This window comes from Heterocephalus glaber, unplaced genomic scaffold, assembly GCF_053883595.1.
Source record: "Heterocephalus glaber isolate CG9 unplaced genomic scaffold, H.glaber_assembly_v1.0 deba00001444, whole genome shotgun sequence".
Taxonomy (NCBI): domain Eukaryota; kingdom Metazoa; phylum Chordata; class Mammalia; order Rodentia; family Bathyergidae; genus Heterocephalus; species Heterocephalus glaber.
Window position 1 is genome coordinate 7127269 of NW_028258297.1, and position 21482 is coordinate 7148750.

General features: G+C 55.2%; 2 protein-coding genes across 5 annotated transcripts in view; one reads left to right on the plus strand and one right to left on the minus strand.

Annotated features, from left to right (window-relative positions):
- Positions 1-7277: 7277 nt before the first annotated feature.
- Polr3h (RNA polymerase III subunit H) lies at positions 7278-15468 on the plus strand. Of its 2 annotated transcripts, XM_004845513.4 has the most exons (7): positions 7278-7478; positions 7757-7887; positions 10091-10187; positions 12342-12428; positions 12817-12880; positions 13671-13872; positions 14434-15468. In XM_004845513.4, exons 2-7 carry the CDS (start codon positions 7777-7779, stop codon positions 14485-14487), a joined length of 615 nt encoding a protein of 204 aa, XP_004845570.1. In that variant the 5' UTR covers positions 7278-7478; positions 7757-7776; the 3' UTR covers positions 14488-15468. The 2 variants fall into 2 exon arrangements, with proteins under 2 accessions (XP_004845570.1, XP_004845571.1); XM_004845514.4 differs by lacking the exon at positions 10091-10187 and having other exon boundaries at positions 7757-7894.
- Positions 15365-21482, minus strand: part of Aco2 (aconitase 2) — a 39637-nt gene continuing 33519 nt past the window's right edge. For all 3 annotated transcript variants that reach the window (XM_087213422.1, XM_087213420.1, NM_001308662.1), the window contains 9 exon segments: positions 20524-20681; positions 20299-20372; positions 19700-19811; positions 18345-18467; positions 18024-18179; positions 17134-17325; positions 16523-16655; positions 15965-16086; positions 15365-15802 (listed from right to left, as the gene is read on the minus strand). In XM_087213422.1, coding sequence (XP_087069548.1) covers positions 15668-15802; positions 15965-16086; positions 16523-16655; positions 17134-17325; positions 18024-18179; positions 18345-18467; positions 19700-19811; positions 20299-20372; positions 20524-20681 — 1205 coding nt within the window. In that variant the 3' untranslated portion in view covers positions 15365-15667.

Here is a 21482-nt window from a genome sequence, read left to right on the forward strand (position 1 = left end):
CTCGGTGGGAATTCGTACTCCCTGCTTTTAAAGGGACACCAGGCTCTGTGGCCTCCTGAGCCAGGCTCCGCGCGGGGGAGGGGGGGGGGGACGACGGACCAGCTGTGTCCCTCAAAGCCCCAGAGCTTCTTGTTTTCAAAAGTGGCTTTTATTGCTAACTCAGGGTGTAATTTGCCCTGCCAGGTCAGGGGAGCTGGGAGGAGGGGTGCAGGGGAGGAGCTGGGCACAGCGCCATTAGAGAGCAGGTGTGGTGGTGAGTGTGTCTGAGTGCACAAGTGTACACGCGCTCACACATACACACTCTGGGGATCGGCCGGGGGAGGCCCAGTACCCTGCTCCCAGAGACCCTGGGAGTCTTCATCAGACAAGCCCTGAGCCTATAGTCAGCCCTATGCCTTGTGGTCCCCCGCTCTGGTCCCCCAGAGAGACTCCAGTGCAAGGACTCTGAAAGAGAAGGGCCTGCGGGATGCTGGAGGCCTCCACCAGGGGCCCCTCTGCCTCCTCCTGCCTCCACTTCAGCTTGGAAAGAAGTCTTCTCTGGGTGTCACTTAGGACTACTGAGGCAGGCTGACGTTTTCAAAAGAAATCTTATTAAACTAAGAAGCCAGGTGCGGTGGTGCACACCTGTAATCCCTGCTACTCAGGAGGCTGAGGCAGGAGGCATGCAAGTTTGAGGCCAGCCTAGGCAATTTAGTGAGAGCCTGTCTCAACATGAAAGAATAAATATCTGGGGCCGGGGATTTAGCTCAGTGGTTTCGCCGCCTGCTGCGCAAGCGCAAGGACCTGAGTTTGATCCCCGGCACCAAAAAAAAAAAAAAAAAAAAGAATAAATATCTGAAAGAATAAGTGAATATGGGCGGAGATTTAGCTCAGTGGTTCCACCGCCTGCCCTGCAAGCTCAAGGACCTGAGTTTGATCCCCAGTACCAAAAAAAAGAATAAGTGAGTGTGATGTGTTGAGGGTTCCTCTGCCAGGCAAGGAGCTTTGCCCTCATTTACACCTCATAATTGTGTACTTTTGCATCTTTATGGGACTGGTGAGGAGGATAAAGAGGATGGACTCTCCAGCATCATCTGTCATCCACTGGCTAGAGGGTGTTTGAGGCCAGGGCCATTCCACACCACCACATAACCCACCCTCCAGAACCTTCCAGAACCTCCCAGAACGACAGGACTCAGATCTTCCAGATTTCTGATTATATGAGAAAGACTTGCAGATAAACACTCCCCAGGGTTCCCTGAGGCCCAGAGTTCTGACTTTATTCTACCCAGAGGAGCTTCCTTTCCCTCCTATAAATTCTCAGCCTCCCTCTTTGTCTTCCTCCTTTTCAAAAATAAGTTTTTCAAGTGTGCACCCATGGGCATGATGCACACCTGTGATCCCAGCACTCTGGAAGGCTGAGGCAGGAGAATGGCAAGTTGGGTAACTCAGTGTTTAGCAAGACCTTGTCTCAAAAAGGGGAAGGGTTTCTGGGCATGGTGGCTCACACCTGTAGTTCCAGCACTTGAAAGGCTGAGCCAGGAGGATCACTGGGAGTCTGAGGCCAGCCTGAACTACATAGTGAGGCCTTGTCTCAAAAAAACCAAAAAAGAGGGCCAGGGATTTAGCTCAGGGGTGCCATGCCTGCCTTGCCAAGCACAAGGTCCTGAGTTCGACCCCCAGTACTGTGGCGGGGGTGGAGTGGCAAAATGGGGCTGGGATTCAGCTCAGTTCAAAGGCCAGGGGTCCAATCCCCTGCCTGATGAGGAAACAGGCCCGGAGCAGTTGTGGGGCTTTTGGCCAGAAACAAATGCGCCACTGATTAGGGGCCAAAGTCTGGGTCTCTGCACCTGTTTTTCAAACACACCAACCTGCGCTCCAGAAGCAACCCTGGGGCACAGTGGGCACCTGTGATGCTCCCTGCCCATGCACAGCCACCTTGCTGTCACCTGGGAAATCGTCTCTGCCCTCCAGCCCATGGGACCCTGGGTGGGCTGGGACCTGGCCTGCAGAGGTGGTGCTGAGGCCAGCCCTCCTCCTCTCTGTAGCCTTGAGCTGGTGGGGGCTGCCAACCCAGAGCCAGGAGCAGAGAGTGGCCAGGAGGATTTCTGGGAGCTCCCAGTGACAGGAAGGACCCAGGCTAGTCAGGATCTCAAGAGAAGTCACGGCAAGGGAGAAATAGGAAAGAGGGTGTGGCAGGGCCAGTGGGTGTGTGAGTGGTGATTCTTTCTTTCTTGGTATTTTTGAGATAGGATCTCACTATGTAGTTCAGGCTGGCCTTGAACTCACTAAGTAGCTCAGGCTGGCTTCATACTCTCGGTGATCCTCCTGCCTCAGCCTCCCAAGGGCTGGGATGACAGGTGTGCATCACCACACTCACCTGGAGGGCCAGTCCTGAGGAGGCTGAGGCCTAGTCCGCTGTGGACCAGGCTAAGATCAGGGCTGAGAACCTGAACCCTCCCTTGGCTTCCGGGTTCCTTGTCTCTGAGGCTCCTGGCAGCCACGGTGCCCATGTGTGAGTGAACGAGGAAGCTGGCACAGTGCAAGTAGTGTGATCCGGGCCCCACACGCAGCGCCGAGCTGGCACAGCTGTTCATTGAGGAAATGAGCAGCCGAGCCACTACCCACCCGCCCACCAGCTGCTGAGTAACAAAGAGATCCAAGGCTTGCAACCAGGGGCTCCGAGAGGCTATTTTTGTGAAAAGCTGAGAATTCCAAAGCTCATCGCCTCGAAAGCCTCCCTCCCTCATCTGAGAAGCCCAGCAGCCCTGATCCTGTGGATTCCACCTGTGCTGTGATTCTCCTCCTGTCAGTGTCTCCAACCGGCCCAGGCCAGGACTGTGTGGCCTTGAACCCACGTAACCCTTGAAGGGACAGAGACCCCTAAGGTGTCAGGGCCACTCTCACAGTGATGTGGAAGCTCAGCCACAGAGAGGGTAAGAAACCTGGCCAACATCACACAGCTTGTGACAGAGCTGGCCTTGATATGCAGAAGTTCTAAAGCCAGGCGTGGTGGTGCACACCTGTAATCCTAGCACTTGGGAGACTGAGGTGGGAGGATCACAGTGAGTACAAGGCCAGCCTAGGCTACATAGCAAGACTCTGTCTCAAAAAAGCCAAAAAAAGAAAGACAGAAAAAGAAAAAAGGAAGGCTCCCAGCTTTATTACACTGTCTTCATCACAGGGGATCAAACCCAAGCATGCTGTACTACATCCCCAGCCCTTTTTTTTTGGACCGGGGATCGAACTCAGGACCTTGCGCTTGCAACGCAAGTGCCGGAACCACTGAGCTAAATCCCCAGCCCTCCTTTTTCTTTTTTATTTGAGAGGGGTTCTCGCTAAGTTGTCCAGGCTGGCCTGTAACTTTGCAGACCTCCCCACTCGGCTCCCTGGGTAGCCGAGATTACAAAAGCATACGGCTACACGCACCATCATTACAGTTTTACTCTTTCTGCTGTGTCACACCCGATGCCTCTTTGTCCTCTGGGGCCTCAACTCCTCACCCTTGGGAGGAGCCAAGATGGCCTAGGCCAGCAATGACTAACCTTTTAGAGCTTTCAATGATACAAACTGCCCATTGTGCCACACATGCCGTAGGTTTCCCACCTCTGGCCTAGGCGGTGGGGATTTAGCAGTGGACAAAGCAGATCTGTTCTTTGAGTTCATGAAACTCACATCCTGTCTAGGGAGAGGCAGACAATACAAAATACACAGCAAGTGAGTTATAATCACAAATTATAAAAGATAGCGGGTCAGGGTGGTGGCACATGTCTCTAGTCCCAGCACTCAGGAGGCTGAGGCAGGAGGATTGCCACGAGTACAAGGCCAGCCTGAACTAGCAAGAAAGAAAAAGAAGAAAAAGTGCCCACATGAAGCCAGGCATGGTGGTACCCACCTGAAGGCCCAGCCACTCCAGAGGCTGAGACAGGAGGATCAAGAGCAGCTTTGACAACATAGTGAGACCTTGACTCAAAATAAAAAGACAAAAATTTTTAATTAAGAAAACAACAACACAGTGCCCACATGAACAGAGTTCAGGCCCTGCAGACAGGTTGCCTGGGGCACCCACCCCTCTTCTTTCTCTGCTGCCTGCACAGCCTCCTGAGACCTCTGATCAGGACGATCTGCTATCCCGACACCTGTAAGCTTGCCCGTTGACATGGAAATGTTGTTCTCTTTCTCCGGCTGCTAGAAAGCTCAGGGTCAAATTCGTCTGCCACAGTGAGTCCACAGGAGGAGATCTAGCTCAGAGCTAATCTTTTGTTTTTCTTTTCTTTTCTTGTTTTTTTTTTTTTTTTTTTTTTTTTTTTGAGACAGGGTCTCTCTATGTAGTTCAAGGCTGGCCTTGAACTCATCAGGTAGCCCAGGCTGATCTTGAACTCACAGAGATCCTCCTGCCTCAGCCTTCCAAGTGCTGGGATTACAGGTATGTGCCATCACATCCAGTCTTAAATTTTATTTTGAGACTGCTTATGAAGTCTCCCAGGTAGGTCTTGAACTTGTGATCCCTCTGCCTTAGCCTCTTGAGTAGCTCGGAATACAGTTGTGCGGCACTGTGCCCGGCCACTTGGCACTTTTGTAGGCACTAGAGAATGAATAGTAAACAAAACAGACAAAATTCCTATTTTTGTGGTGCGGACAGTCAAGAAGGGGGAGAAAGGCAATAAAATGACTTAGTACTGTAGTTATAGTGTGTCTGTCAGAAGGCAGTAAATGCTCAGGAAAACTATTAAACAGGGAGGTGAGGCTGGGCATGATGTTGCACGTCTGTAATGCCAGCACTCAGGAGGCTGAAGAAGGAGAATTTCTACAAGTTCTTTTTAGTTTTAGTTTTTTTGTACCGGGGATTGAACTCGGGACCTTGCGTTTGCGAGGCAGGCGCCGGAACCACTGAGCTAAATCCCTGGCGAATTTTTACAAGTTCAAGGCCAGGGTGGGCTATATAGGGAGATCCTGTCTTAAAAAAACAATAAGTGAATAAATAAACAAATAAAATAAAATGGTAAGCCTCATACCCACTATTCTGTACTTTGCATTTTTATATTTAACAATATACCCAGGATATCATTCTACAGCAATTCACAGAGAGCATCTTCAGGCCAGCCTTAGGGGTACATCCTGTGATCTTGAGATCTTGTTTAAAAATAAAAAAATAAAAAGGGCTGAGGATGTCCCTCAGTGCAATAGCTTTGGTTTCAATCCCAAGTACAAGGAACAAAATATTCTTTTTGGGGCTGGGGATTTAGCTCTGTGGTGCTGCTGCCTGCCTTATAGGCAGGCATAGTGCCACTGAGCTAAATCCCTGGGCTTTGGATTTTGTTTTTTGAGACAGGGTTTCACTATGTAGTTCAGGCTAGCCTTGAACTCACTATATAGCCCAGGCTGACCTCAAACTCATAGTGATCCTCTTGCCTCAGCCTCCTGAGTGCTGGGATCACAGGCGTGCACCACCATGCCTGGCCAACAAAAGCACTCTATTTTTTTTTTTTTTTTTGGTACCAGGATCGAACTTGGGTCCTTGCGCTTGTGTAGCAGGTGTTGAAACCACTGAGCTAAATCCCCGGCCCCACAAAAGCACTCTTATTCTTTGATATTGCTTCATATTTTTCTGTTGCACAATGTACTGCATGTTCTTTTCCAAGGCCAGTGCTCTACTGAGGACTTTGAGGTCCATTCTGTCCTTATCCCCCTCCCATAGGGTGGCTAGAGGCGCTGGGAGGTTTGCTGGGTCCTGTGCAATGTGTGCTGTGGGAGCCTGAGTTCTTCCTGCCCTGCTCTCTTTCAGCCTTGATCAGTTCCCAGGCTGACTTCTCCCTCTTGCCAGGACTCTCAGCAATCATTTGCTACCCTGTGTCCATTCAAATGGCCCAGATTTGCAAGGATGGCCTGGTCCCAGGGACCCATAGAGACATTCTCTGCTGTCATGGAGCCTGTGGACCAAGTTCCCTGCCTGTTTTTGGAAAATGCCTCCAATGCTCCCTGGAGCGATGTGGAAAATTAATAAAGCCTCCTATTCTGGCTTCCCAGTGAGGAAACCAACCTGCCAGCATCTTTGTTGCAACTCTGGGAGCTGAAAACCAGAAAGGAAGATGAGGGAACACCATCCACAGCCCCAGTCTGGCTCCCAGCCAGGTTCCCACGTGGTGAAAGGGCTGAGCCTTCAGTGCTGGCTCCTATCCCTGTCTCCCAGGCTGCCCATCCTTCCACCTCCCCAGACCCCTGGACTCTGCCCCAGCCCCTCCCCACCTGCTGTCCCTCGGCTCCTCTGTCACTGTGTCGTTTCCCTGGCCTTAGGCTAATGTCATGGCGGTACTGCCTGGTGGTTAGGATCATGGGGTCTGGAGCCCAAGTCCCAGCTCTGTGTCACATGAGTTGTGTGAGCTTGGACAACCTCCTTGACCTCCCTCTTAGGTATGGCAAAAGAAGATACCTAAGTGATAGATTGCTACATGTTGTTGCTGGGGTTTGTTTGATATCGCATGTGCCTAGCCTGGGCCTGGATTCCATCCCACTATGGAGGGGGTGGCATATAGGAGCAGCTACCTTATACAGCACTTGTGAGGATAAAGATTAATATGAACTGCTGGGCATGGTGGTGCACACCTGTAATCCCAGCACTCAGGAGGCTGAGACAGGAGGGTTGCCCTGAGTTCAAGGCCAGCCTGGGCTACCTAATGAGTTGAAGGCCAACCTGAATAACCAAACAAAACCCTGTCTCAAAAAAACCTAAAACCAACCACACAACAAAAAAGAGATTCAGGGGCTGGGGATGTAGCTCAGTGGCACCACACCTGCCTGGCAAGCATGAGGTCCTGAGTTCAATCCCTGCTACCAAAAGAGAGAGAGAGAGAGAGAGAGAGAGAGAGAGAGAGAGAGAGAGAGAGAGAGAGAGATGATTAATAATTCTGACTCCTGAATCTCTCTCTCTCTCTTTTTATTTTTTTTAGTACAGGGATCGAACTCAGGACCTTGCGCTTGCCAGGCTGGCGCGGTGCCGCTGAGCTACTTCCTGGCCCCTTCCATTTCTTTTTAATTTAATTTATTTTGTGACAAGTTCTTGCTAAGTTTCTAATTGCCAGGGCTAGACTTGAACTTGAGATCCTTTTGCTTCAGCCTCCGAAGGGGTGGGATTACAGGTCGGTGCCATCACATCTGGTTATATTGTTTTGAAGGATGACTCTGTTTGCAGGACAGAGGACGCCTTAGACAAGCAAAGAGGACGTGCATCGCTCAGTCCCCGCGAGCAAAGACCCAGCTTGGATGGCATTAAAGGTCGCCTGGCAACCAGAGAGCGCTGTTGTTTCGGAGGTTTGACCGCTCCGAGCTAAAGAAGGAGGTCCCGCCCCATCTCCATGCTCCGCCCCGCCCCGGACAGGAGCCTATAAGCAGCCCATCCCGGGCCAGGGGGCGGGCAGAGGTTTTCTATTGGTCAGATCTCCGGAAGCGACGGGATTCGGAACCTCGCGCACGTCCTGTGATCGGAAGACGGTCGGGTGTAGGTACGCGGAGCGTGGAGGTGGCATGTGGTGGGGACGGGAGCCGAGTGGCCGGATTGGGCACCCCGAGAGCTACGTGGAGAGCGCCTCCTGCCAGGCCTCAGTTTCCTTCCGTCTCAGCAGCGGAGACACGGCTCACATGGGGCCCTCAAGACCCTGCTCCCTCTCCCCGCTGCCGGCCTGTGTTGGCGGGTGGTGGTGGTGGTGGGATCTCAGAGATTGTGCGGGGACTGAGGGGGATCGGGGTCCCCTCGGTGCGTGACCAGCTCTCTGGTTCCCAGAGCTCCCAGTGGAGGCCAGGATGTTCGTCCTGGTGGAGATGGTGGACACGGTGCGGATCCCCCCGTGGCAGTTTGACAGGAATCTCAACGACTCCATTGCCGAGGAGCTGAACAAGAAATTGGCTAACAAGGTACAAGGTACAAGGTTGGCACGCCAGGTGCCCAGCCCTGGCCTTGGGCAAGTAGCGGGATGAGGTGGGGTATTCCCAGCCTCCTGAGGATGTTGGAGGGGATCAAAAGGGAAAAATGGAGCCGGGCGTGGTGTCCCTTGTCTGTCATCCCAGCACTCTGGGAAGCCGAGGCAGGAGGATCACAAGTTTAAGTTCAGTCTGGGGCACTTAGTGACTTAGTTAGACCCTGCCTCAAAATAGAAAAGGGCTAGGATGTAGCTCAGTACGAAAGCCCTGAGTTCAATCCCCGTCTTCAAAATAAATAAATAATAAATAACTATAATTAGGAAGTGCTAGATTCACATTTCCAAATCACCCTGCCATCTTTGGCAAATCATTCTCTCAGGGCTCAGTTTCTAGTGTATGGGGTTTGTTGTTGGGAGGTTTATCATTCATTCCTGCAACAGAGCAGATATCTGGACACCTTCGTGTGCCCTGCCTGTGCCTCATGGGCAGCTCCTGCCATATCATTGTCTCCTCCTTAGCACTCACCACGCTGTCTTTTTCTTTTCTTTTTTCCTCTCTCTCTCCCTTTTTTTTGAGACAGTCTTGCTATGTTGCCCAGGCTGGCCTTGAACTCATGGCAATCCTCTTGCCTCAGCTCTGGAGTGCTGGGATTCCAAGCATGCACACCTCACCTGGCATTTTCTTGTTTATCTGTGTACATACCTGGTTACTGCTTTTCCTTCTCTCCTTGACAGCAGGCACCTTTTCCGTTTTCTTCCTCGTGGTGGCCCTGCACTTAGCCAGAGCCTGGCAGAGTGGCCACTCCATACTTAACCTGTTAATTGAATGAATGAAAGCAGCAAGGCTCTGCCTGTGGTTGGTGAGAAAAGCAGATGTGACGAAGAGGGAGGTAGGGGTCAGAAGTGCCATGAGGACAGGCATCACCCACCTGTGCACCAAAGGGACTTCACCTGGAATTAGGGATACACAGCTCTGTCGGGGAGGTGGTGCTCAAGTTGAGATCTGATGGTGCGGAGGTAATTGAGGGTTCACCTTGAGGGGGTGGCTGTTAGGGGTTTAGAGAGAGCAGTGCAGGCGGCAGAGTTGGCAGGTGCAGAGGCCCTGTGGAAAGAGGGGACCATAGCCCCTACCAGGGCATGGACAAGGCTGGTGGGTTCCAGGCAGAGGCAAAGCGAGGAGGTTGGGGTGGGAAGGTGGTGGGAGCTGGGTGACCCGTCCCCATGGGGCTCCTAGTCGGCGCTGAAAGCAGCAGGATGTGGTGGGCTGAGGAGGGGCCAGAAACCAGAATGGCTGCTTAGGCGGGTGAGAGGTCCTTGCCGAAGAGGACAGGTCAGAGGGGACCGTGTGCAGATCTGGGCCCAAGGCATGGGGAGAATCACAGTTTTCAGCAATGGCTTCCAGTTACTCTGTGAGTAGAAGGTGGGCAGCGGGGCATCAGGTGTGACCGTTGTGGGGAGCACGGTGTGAGGGGACTGTGGGCCCTTTGGGCACAGGTCTTCAGGTGAGGCAGAGCCTTGAGGGGAGGACTGTGGCTCCACAATCCTGCCCATCTTTTGGATCCAAACCTCTGCTTGCTCGAGGCCTAGGGCTGGGGGTGGTGACGTTGGGGGCAGATGAGCCCGCAGAGTGCCAGTTGTTTGGGACACCATGGTGTGGGCCTGTGGTGTTCTGACCTTGTGGTTTTGGCCACGTGGCCGCACCAGTGTGGTCCGTGGCCGCCTCTGTATCTGCACCGGGAGCATGGTGGAGCTTTGCTGTGGCTTTCATGCTCACCAGTGAGCGTGAACTTTGAGACATTGAAAAACAAAGGTTTGACCCAGGATTCCTGCCTCTGAGCCTCACTAGGAAGAACAGGGACCCTTGATTGATTATCATTTATAGCTTGGGAGCCAGCACTGGGATAGGGGCTTTACATCCATTCTTTCTGTTCATTTCACAATACTGCAGCTGGTCAGCTGGTCTTTCTTTCTCTCCCTTTTTTTTTGAGATGGTTTGGCTGTATAGCCCAAGTTGGCCTCAAACTCACAGTGATCCTCCTGCCTCAGCCTCCCGAGTGCTGGGATAACAGGCGAGCACCATCACGCCCAGCTCATTACATTTCAAAAGGGGGTGGTTGTGGCTTGGAGTCCAGAGGGTTTCTGCAGAGCCTTCGGGGCACAGGGCCTGGGATCATGGCACATGTCACATATCCCCACAGGTCCTGTACAGTGTGGGACTCTGCATCTGCCTGTTCGACATCACCAGGCTGGAGGACTCCTATGTGTTCCCAGGGGACGGTGCATCCCACACCAAAGGTGGGCCGGGTGCCCCCTCTTCCTGGGGCACAGGGTTCCGCACAGAGTCCTGGTGGGGGGCTGGGAACTGAGGATCTCCTCCTGACCCTGCAGGAGTTGGCTGGGTGATGGCCGGCAGACTCTTCCCTCTCTGGACCTCAGTTTCCTCATCCCTGAGACCTGCGGGGGTGGGGGGAGCTGTGTGGGCTTGGTGACCCTTGAGGTCTCTGCAGATCTAAGATTGGCCATATCAGTGCCCTTTTGGGTCCCATCTACCTTGGAGCCCAGCTCTCGGCCCAGCCCTTGGGGTGCTGGCGGCTGGGGGGAGACAGACTGGGCGGGTAGACGCATTCAAATCCACATTTGGCCACTTACTAGCTGTGTGTCCTAGGTAGAATATGTAACCTCTCTGGGCCCCTGATTCCTCATCTATAAAATGCAGTTAACAGTCTATTTTCAGCATTCGGAAGGCTGAGGCAGGAAGGTGGCCGTGAGTTCAAGGCTGGCCCAGCAGAGCCCTCTTTTTTTTTTAAACCGAAGCTCTCTGTGTAGCTCAGGTGGGCTTATGCAATCCTGCTGCCTCAGCCTCCCCAGTGCTGGGATCACAGGCATGCGGCACCGGGCCTGGCTCTTCTTTTATTGTTCTGAATTGAGATATTCACAGAGCACAGGACTCACGCTTTGAAAGCACACCCCACGAGTTTCATTCTCTTCAGTTGCCCACCGTCACCACTGTCTAATGCCACAATGCTTCATCACCCTACAAGAACTCCTCCCCAGCAACAGTCACGCCCTCTTCCCCAGCTCCTGCTTCCTGATGCTGTGCACTTGCCTGTCCTAGACATTTCCTAAATGCGTAACCCTGCAGTGTGTAGCCTGTTGTGTCTGGCGTACAGCACATAGCCTCAAGGACTGTTTATCCATGTTGTACCAAGTGGCAGAATCTTCTGGGTTTTTTTCTTTGTGGTGCTGGGGATGGAAGCCAGGGCCTCACATGCCAAGCAAGTGCTCTGTGCACCCAGCACATTTTATTCATCCCTTCATCCCTTGGTGGACATGTGCTGGCCACCGCTTGCTTTTGGATGTGGTTTCAAAGGGAGCTCCCAGGCACCAAACCCTGTGCTGTCCTAAGCCCAGTGCCCAAGCCAGGCCTGGCACCAGCCTGGCTGAGGTTCTGCAGATTTGTGAGACCTAGCTGAGCCCTGGGTCATGTGGTGGATGGGTTCTTCCATCCCTTGGCTGCCCTCGGTGCTCTCTGGGAGGGAAGCACAAGGCTCGGCATCTTCCCAGTGGCTTGTTCTTGAAGCCCTTGAAGCCACTGCTTCTCCCCACCCCCCACCCCCACTTTCTTGCCTGGTGCAGCTACCGGGAAGCAGGTGGCAGCAAACTGGGAAGGGTGGCTCTGCAGTCCTGGGGTGATATTGGCAGATGGAGGCCTGTGTATGAGGGGTGACCCTGTCCCAGGAAGGTGGGACTCTACCTGGTGACTCTATCTGGGGAAGGACTTGGAGTCTCCCAGGGTGTGTTAGGGCAGCGCTGCTGTGTTGCAGGGAGCAGGTCACACAGCCTCTCTGAGCCGCTACCTCCTCCTCATGGTGACATCCATGGCAGGTGGATCATGAAACAGCTGGAGGCCTCTCCTTGGTTACTGTCTGGGGCTTTCAGCAGGAGTGAGTGACCAGGTGATGCATGTGGCTTCCCTAAGGCAACTGCCACTCGGTCACCCCCTAAACACACACACACATACCCCATTTCTGGCATTTTTAGCACTCTATTCCAGGTCAGAGCTGTGCCTGGAACAACTTTGCCAGTTAGCAGGTGACAGGAACTTGTTTCCAAACCTGATTCCCTTTGCCAGTTGCTTCGGCCCTTTTTAGAATTTTATTTCTTTATTTAGGTACTGAGGATTGAACTCGGGAACTTGTGCTTGCCAGGCAGCCAAACCGCAACCCCCACTTAGAATTGAAAGGGGAGCCTGGGGCAGGGTTGGAATTGGCTTTGACTTATCACGGGGACCTGAGAGCCAGTCCTCAGTTCTAGGCAGCAGCTGCTGGCCCCATGTGGGGACCAGCAGTGACTTGGCAGGGGTCAGGCGCTCAGTGACCCATGATGAGGGTGGCTGTCTCCCAGCTGTGCTCCTGAGCCTGCTCATCAAAGATGTGCCCTTCCTTCCAGTCCACTTCCGCTACGTGGTGTTCCACCCGTTCCTGGATGAGATTCTGATCGGGAAGATCAAGGGCTGCAGCTCGGAAGGGGTGCATGGTAAGCGGCCCCCATTCCCTGGGTGGGCGGGACCAGTGGGCTGGGGTCAGAGACCAGGCTCAGCCTCCAGGGCCGAGCAAAGTGACACTGCACCCTGGCCCAGGGAGCGAGTGAGGCCCTCGGCAGTGTCAGTTTCACAGGGAGGCTGTAACTCAGGTCCTCTGGTGGCCGCTGGAGCTGGCTTAGGGTTCTCGGCCTGCCCATCTGAGGTTTTAGGGGCCAGGTGCCCTGGGCTTTACCTGGGGCTGCTCAGGCCAGTTGGGTGGTATAGGCGCAGCATGGGGCTCTGAGGCTGGAAGCCAGGTTCCCATGGTGACATCTGTCCCACGGCAGCATGGGATAAGGACCTGGGTGCCCCATGCCAAGCCATCACCTTCTCTTCGTTCAGTCTCCCTAGGTTTCTTTGATGACATCCTTATCCCCCCAGAGTCACTGCAGCAACCTGCCAAGTTGTATCCTCCCAAGGGCAGAGTGTGTCCAGAGTCACTCAGGCCTCTGCAGGGGACAGTCCCCACTCCTGCAGTGGCTCTAGGGTCCTGTGACCTGGTACTGCTGGCCTCTGTGCCTGTCTCCTTGGAATTTGGGCCTCTGCTTCTCATGCTAACCCCAGTGTCCTTGTCCCTGTTCCTGTCTGGGTGGCAGAGTTGAGCTCTGTACACCACTAGGATCACTTCTGGGTCACTTTGTTTAGGTTGTCCCTGAGGAGTCACCTCGGAGATCTCTTCTCCAGGGAGGGGCCTCCCTTGTGGTTACCTCTGAGGGGGTGGGACCTGTGCAGGGCCTGAGCTGGGCTTCCCTCTCCTAGGCCCCCGCTGTCCCCATCCCAGCCCTCCTTGCTGCATGGGCTCATCCATCTCTTTCTATGGGGCTGTCACAAGTATGAAATTTCACGACTGTACCCACAGTCCTCAGGAGGTCCCTGTGGCAGGACTGCCACTAGCGGGCAGTGTGGCTCGGGGTGTGGGCTTGGGTAGGGGTGAAGGGGCCACCCTGGCTGGTGGGCAGGGAACAGAGTCTGCATGGGTCTCTGGAATTTACCCTCTGGCCCAGCCGGATGGTGCTGACCTCCAGCACACCCCTCCTCTCCAGAACTGGCTGTCTGAGCCACCAGCCCTCTCAGGTTGTCAGGAGGCTAAAAGGAGCACCAGCTGGCCGAAGTTGGGGTGGGGTCTCCTGGGACGGGTGCTTGGGAGGACCCTGCCCGTGCTCTAGGGTTGGTTGTGGCCTTGACCCTGGCCCCAGCGATGAGGTGGAGCAGGTGTGGGTGTGGGAGTACGAGACAGAGGAGGGTGCACACGACCTGTACATGGACACCGGAGAGGAGATCCGCTTCCGGGTGGTGGATGAGAGCTTCGTGGACACGTCGCCCACGGGGCCCAGGTCGGCCGAGGCCGCTGCCACCAGTGAGGAGCCACCGAAGAAGGAAGCCCCGTACTCGCTAGTGGTGAGAGCCCCTGACGGTGTGCACCGCGGCCGGGCCCAGCGTGTGCGTGTGTGCATGGGTGTGCACGTGGGGGGAGCTGCTTCCGTGAGGTTGAGCTCCTGGAACCCTCTCTTTACCACCTCTGGGTCCAGGTCCCTACAGGCCTGGAGTGTCTCAGTTTCTACAGGCTGGCACCACTAGATGACAGCTGCCATAGATACTGGAGATGGGGTGGCCGTCTCTTGCCTGTAGGAGGGCAGAGCCCGTACTGAATGAGGCCCCAAGGGGCTTTTTCTTTTTTTGGTGGTACTAGAGACTGAATCCAAGGCATTTGCACTGAGCTACATTACCAGCCTTTTTATTTTTTTATTATTTTTGAGGGGTTTTTTTGGTACCAGGAATCGAACTTGGGTCCTTGCGCTTTCAAGACAGGCAGCATAACCACTGAGCTAAATCCCCGGCCCTGTTATTTTTATTATTATTTTGAGACAGAGTCTCACTGTGATCTCAGGCTGGCCTCAAACACAGTGATCCTCCTGCCTTCAGCCTCTGTAAAACACGTGGGTTCTCTCTCCCTGGCAGGGGTCCATCATCGAGCCCGGGCTGGGCCTCCTCTCGTGGTGGACCAACAGCTAGCCCAACCTGGGCTCCAGTGACCCTGGCCCAGACTTCGGAAACCAGAAGTGGAGCAGACGCTGGAGCCTGCGCCCCCCTGACCTGGCCTGGGTCGGGGGAGCAGCACTACCAGCCACCCCACCCCCACTGTCTTGCCCTGCAGTGGTGCTGTCCCCATGGTCTTCATTTTAGCAGCTCTAGGGATCGAACCCCCTGGCACTTGCACATAATAGGCATGTGCTCTACCACTGAGCTACATCCCAGCCCTTGAGTAAATGCCCAAGATGGCCTCACCCTGAGATTCTCCTGCCTCAGCCTCCTGAATAGCTGGGATTACAGGCATGTGCCAGATAGCAAAGACATTTAATAAACAAGCATCAGCATGGAAGGGCCACACTCCCTTGTCCCGATAGCCAGTATGACCCAAGGTCACTAAATGAATTGCCAAGCTGGTCCATGTCACTTTTGGAGATGACTGCCAACCCCCGAAGTGTAGACCTGCGGTTTTGAGATTGAGGCTGCCCTTTGGGTTGGCTGACCTTGCTGCTCCTGGCCCTGATGCTGCCAGACGCCTATTGACTGGAACATAGAGGCACCACCTTCCCACAGCATTTGGAAGAAGGTCACCCGCAAGTCAGCCAGCCCACTATGGACCTGGAGGGTGAGGCTGTGGGGTTCGCTGGCTCAGGGTGGAGGGGTGGCAACTGCACCTGTGTGAAGGCCCAGAGAACAGCAGGAACCACACAGCACATCAGTGCCTGGGGCAGGGGACAGGAGGTGGCAGCCGGCTGTGGAGGCTCCTTCCCCCCCGGGAAGCCACAGGGACATGGCGTGGGGCTGCTGCCTGTGCAGGTGGATCAGGACTGGAGGTGACAACAAACAGCACAGACACCAACCATTCTTATAGCATCAGTCAATGTTATTTTTTTTCCAAGAAAAGGTTCTATTAGCTCCTTCAGCTGCCTGTCAGACAACTGGGCAGAATAAAAACTGTAGAGGGGAGTGTCCTCGTCAAAAATAAATACAGTTGCACAGGGCCGTCCAAGACCAGAACCAAAATGAACGCAAGAGAGTAGGGGCTGGACCTCAGGGTGCTGGTTGGTGGGTCAGGGAAGAGCGGGAAGCAGGTGTGGTGGCTGTGGACGGTGCGGCCCAGTGCTGCTCTGACAGAACTGTAGGTGGCAGTGGAGGTGGTGCGTCCTCACTGCTGCAGCTCCTTCATCCTGTTCAGGGCGCTGCCTGCGCGGAACCACTCTATCTGGGTCTCGTTGAAGGTGTGGTTCAGCAGGATGGTCTCCTGTGTGCCATTCGGGTGCTTGATGACGCATGTGAGGGGCTGCAGGGGAAGGCGGGTGAGTGATTCCCCATTCTGAGGTGGGCTGGGGGGCCTGGGCTGGCTCCATCCCAGCTCTCTAAGGCACCATCTAGGGGTGTCCTGGAGACCAGGAGGGACACAGGGTGGCCCTGGACAGCCCACCCTCCTTCCCAGGCCCCTAACCTTGCCAGGGGCGAAGTCCTTGAGGCCCTGAATGGTCAGCTTGTCCACAGGGTGGATCTTGTTGTAGTCGGCAGGGTCGGCGAAGGTGAGGGGCAGCAGGCCTTGCTTCTTCAAGTTGGTTTCTGGAGGGCAGAGGGTCACTTGGTCAGCAGGGTTGCGCCTGCCTCCCTCTGCCCAGGGAGCTGCCCTTCCTGATCCAGTAGGGCCTCCACTGGGGACAGGCAGTGACTCCTGGGCCCATGTCACCAGGGGCACCACCACAGGTGTGCGTGATGCAGGTATCTGAGGCCTTCCTGGTAGACAGGGCCACAAGGGGAACAGAATTCTGGTCACGAGACCTGGGTTTCAGTGGCAGGGATCTGAGTGTCGAAGCAGGAGCAGTACGGGCGGGGCGCTGTGAGAATGGAAACCTGAGAAGGGCCGGCAGCGCTTCTGCCCCAGCTCTGGCCATGGCCCAGGAGTCAGGCATGGGTTCTAGGCCTTCGCGGGCCACTGCAAGGCATGTGACCCTGGGCTGTGAGCGAGGGGCAGTGACATGACCGGGTAGGCTCAGCTCACCGTGGATCCTGGCAAAGCTCTTGGTGATGATGGCTCGGCCTCCAAGGTGGCGCGGCTCCAAGGCTGCATGCTCCCGGCTGGAGCCCTCGCCGTAGTTCTCGTCACCAACCACCACCCACCGGATGCCGTGTTGCTGTGACGGATCGGGGGGACAAGGTCACAAGGCCGAGGAGGGCACCAGGCTCACCGGCCCAGTACCCACCTGCCTGGCCCCTGGCAGCCAAGGTTGGGTGAAGCAGGCCCAAGCGGGCCCTGCGGGGACAAAGGTGGGCTGGACGAGGCCCTGCTGCCGTCTGCATGAACCCAGGAGACTGGGAGGGACCACCATGGGGCAGAGCAGTGGGAGACAACGCAGGGCCCTCGATGGTAAATAGTGTCACCTGCCCTGCCCCTTGCTCCTGGGCCGAGCCTGTCCTTAGGGCCTCCCTGCCTGCTCAAGAGGCCTGGGTGGCTCTTTCCTCGTCTGTGAGGCACCCCATCTCTCTTCAGGTCCAGGAGGAGGCGCCTCACCCTGACTGCCCACTGGCCCCCTCCTGGTTCCTACTCCTCCTGTCTTCCCTGTCCCTAGCCTCGGGCTCCCAAGGAGTGGCACTGCCCCAACACTGGCCTACCTTGTAGTAGCGGGCAGTGTCGGGGACAGGGCCAAACTCTTGGGTGAGGGTGTTGCGGACAGAGTTGGCTTTGCCATTTTCGATGTTGATGGCACCAATGAGCAGGTTGTTGGAAATGTTGTCCAGGTGCCCACGGAATTTGAGCCAGGGGCCTGCAGCTGAGATGTGGTCGGTGGTGCACTTCCCTTTGACCTGAGGTGGTGGGCAGAGGACAGTGGTCAGGATGCAGTCGGGAGTGGCAGGGAAAAGGAGCAACCGTCCAGGGGCAGGAGCAGGTGGCCCCATGCCGGCATCTGGGGGTGGGGTGTGGTAATGAAGGAAACACATGGCCTGCAGTGCAAAGGCTCAGGCAGAGGCTCAGGGCTACTCAGTCTCCAGGGCAGGATGGGGTGCGTGGGGTGGGGACACAAGCTGGCCAGGGAGGACAAGCACATTTCCAGGCTGGCCCCTCAACTAAGAGCTGCCTGGCATGGAAGACCAGCCAGGCCTCATGGTGTGTAGAGAAAGGAGCCAGGCACAGGGCTGGGTCCTGCTGGTAGCTGCGACCAGCAGCTGGTAGCTGTTTTGTGCTGCCTGGCTTAACCCAGGCTGTGTCACAGGAGGTCCTTGGGGGTTAATGCCTGGTAAGGTTTGAGGCCGCAGGCCACAGGCCCTCACACCCACTCGTGCTGACTGTGGGCCAGGAGAAACCAGCACCTGCCTGGGGCCTGTTTGGTCACAGGCGAGGTGTAGGAACCAGGCTGTGCCTCATGCGTCCCTCTCGCCTGGCTGTGTCGTGCTGACTGCTCACACAGGCGGCTGGGATCCTGGATCCAGCCGGGCCTGGCTCTTCACTGTGACACCTCGCCTGCTCCCGCCGGGGAGCTGAGTGCCCGGCAGGCCATGCTGACCTTGATGAGGATCTGCAGGTCCTCCAGGTCTTTGCCGTCCCATTTGTCGAAGGGCTCCAGGAGCTGCAGGCGCTGGCTCGTAGGGCTCACGTCCACCCGCTGCCCGCTGCTGTCCTTGGGGGGGTGTTGGTAGGTATCCTGCCCTGGGTCAAACTCCTGCAGCAGGCAACGGGACAGGTAAGGTACCAGAGTCCTTAGTCCCCACAGGAAACTCCCCACACATCCAGCACCCACTCCTGAAGCACAGCTGCCCACAGACAGTGGCACCACTGCCTGCTGGGCAAGAAGTGCCTGGGACGCCCCTGGGCAGGCCCAGCTCACCATTTGGGGCAGCTCGTCTGCGTCTGGAGCCTCCAGCTTGAACTTCTTCCCATCCTTGCCTGTCAGGAAGTCAGTTTCTGGGTTGAACTTGAGGGTTCCCGCAATGGCTAGGGCTGTGACAATCTAAACAGAAGGCCAGTTTACGCTGGTCAGCGCCAGACACCCCACCTGTCCTCCCACACAGAGCCCAGGAGATGCCCGGGCCCCTGCCCCTCTCCTGCTTGGGGGGAGAACTCAGGGACCCCAGAGTCCCTTGGCTTCTACCACTGCAGCCAGAGCCGGAGTGTAGTGTTCCCCACCAGCCAGGAGGCTGGCACCAGCTCTCCTCTCCCTGGCAAGTGCTCACTGACAGGAAGGTCCCTGCTGGGCAGGGCAGAGAAGGGAGGCATCTTCCGCTCCTGGCAGCACAAGCAGCTCTGGAATGCACATGTAAACAGCCACTCCAAGACGTGCAGGTGATGGCTAAGGCAGGAAAGCCACCTAGTGCCTGGAGCACTTCAGCTCACACTGTGTGCATAGTAACAGCAAGGCCCCAACTTTTCCTAAACTCAGAAACACGAGCTGGGTGTGGTGTTGCACAGCTCAAGTTACTTGGGAAGCTGAGGCTGGAGAATCACTTAAATCCAGGAGTTCAAGGCTAGCCTGGTTAACATACACTCTTATTTCAAAACAAACAAAAACCCAGCACTCAGGAGGCTGAGGCAGGAGGATTGCTGTGAGTCTGAGGCCAGCCCAAACTACATAGTGAGACCCTGTCTCATAAAGAAAAAAAAAATAAAGATGAAGCTGGCTGTGGTGGCACGTGCCCGTCAGCCTATAATCTCAGCACTCAGAGGCTGAGGCAGAAGGGTCATGACTTTGATCCCAGCCTGGGCAATTTAGCGACTTAGGGAGACCCTGTCTCAAAAAAAGGGGTGGGCTATAGCTTAGTGCAGAGGTCCTGGGTTTGCTGAGGCAGGAGGAGTGCCATGAGTTCAAGGGCATCCTGGACTACACAGCAAGGCCCTATCTCAAAAGGAAAAAAAAAAAAGTAGTTCAGTGGGACCACGTCTGCCTGGCCAGTGCAGGCCCTGAGTTCAATCCCTGGGAAGCGGGGTGGGGAATGGGAGTAATTATCCTACAAACACATAACCCTGCCTGCTGGACCCTGAGACTCAGGATCAGGACCTGACCAAGCTCATGCAGCCGGTGAGAGGAGAGAAAGGCTGGCATTTGTCCTGGAGTAACTGCTCATACCTACCACTGGTGCTAAACAACATCTTGGGACCTGGAGATGTGAGGGAGGGCCAGGCTGGGAGCACCAAGGGAGCCAGCCTTCTGGGGTCCCCGGCTAATGCCAAATCAGGTGGTCTCACCTCCGGGGAAGTGACAAAAGCATGGGTCTCAGGGTTTGCATCATTGCGGCCTGTGAAGTTCCTGTTGTAGGAGGTGACAATTGTGTTCTTCTCCCCCTTCTTGATGTCTTTTCTGTCAGGCCAGAGGGACAGGATTAGGGACACCTGGCCTGTCCCAAGACCAGATGGCCAGGTTCCTGAGGCACGTGCCCAGCTCCTGACCGAGAAAGGAAAGGGACCCCCAAGACTCCTGCACAGAGCGGAGTGGACCTCAGGTTGGTGGGCGTCTGTGTGACTGTGGACCACAGAGGCCGACCCCATGTCAAGGTCTAGTGTCCCCTGACCTAAGTGGTGGCCTCGAGTGGCTCCCTCAGAGCCCCTGGCTGTGGCCATCAGGATGTGGCCACACGGGCTTCTTGCCCCCACCCCAAGCTTCAGCTAGGCTCTTTCTCTACCTACGGCCCACCCACCCCACCATGCCTGCAGATCTCATATGCAGCAGCCCCTAGGAGGCCGCAGGCTCAAGTCTCTTTTCTCCGCTCCAGTAACATCTCCCCTCAACCTCTGGGGCCTCACACCCCGGTACACAGGGGCTGTGCTGTCAGAAAGGTGCCTCTCACCTGTCCCACTGGCCAATACACGGGCCACAGGCGTTGGCCAAGACGATGCCGCCCACCTCCCTCAGGATCTGGGCCTGTGGCAGGAAAGGAGACAGAGCTGTGGGGCAGGCACATGACCGGTGGGATGGGTAGGTCAGCCTGGCACAAGAGCCACTCTGATGCTCCCTGCAGCCACCTTTCTCAGCAGTGGGGTGGGGAGCCAGGGCAGGGCAGGTGGGCACTCACGTAGCCATCTCGCTCAATGGTGGCGCGGATCTGCTCTGAGCCTGGGGTGATGGTGAACTGGGACTTGCACTTGAGTCCATGGGCCAATGCCTGTTTGGCCACAGCTGCCGAACGCCCCATGTCCTCATAGCTCGAATTGGTGCAGCTGCCGATGAGACCTGGTGCATTGTGGGAGGTGGGGTCAGGGTCAGGAGGAGACGGTGACCAGAGGTCTCTATCTCCCCTCAGACCCCAGATCTGGTCCAAAGAGTTCACCAACTGGGGTGGGGCAGAGACTATTTTTAACAGAGACAAGCTGGAAGCAACCTAAGTGTCCAACAATAAAGGACCGGCTGTTCATGAACCAGTCTGAAAAGTGAAGCCATGACCAAAGCACGCAACACAGGCTAGCAGCACAGCTCATGTACGCACACCAGAGGGCGAATACTAACATTCGTGGTGATCACTGCTGACTGGGGCTGATAGGAGGTTAACTGCTTTTCTTTTCTACATATTTTCTGTTTTCTTTCTTTGGGCTGGGGATTTAGCTCAGTGGTTCTGCTGCCTGCTTCACAAGGGCAAGGTCCCAAGTTCGATCCCTGGTACCAAAAAAAAAAAAAGCTCATTGTGTTTTCATTCTTTTTTCTTTTCTTTTTGATGTCTGGAACTCCTGGGCTCAAGAGATCCTCCTGCCTCAGCTTCCCAAGTAGCTGAGACTACAGGTGCATACACTGCCCACAGCTTGTGTTCTGTTTGGTTTATTATCAGAGTAACACAAGATCTTTTTAAGTTGGTCAGTTACTGAAAAAGTTAATAAAATTGAATGATATCATACTATCAACAGATAACAAGACTGTTATTAGTCATTAAGCCACCGAATTTACTTCTCCTAGTAAGGGTGAGCACATTACAGCACATTACTTAATGGTGTATACAGCAGAAAGCTCTTGTCACGTGTCACCTCATGGCCCTCCAGACAA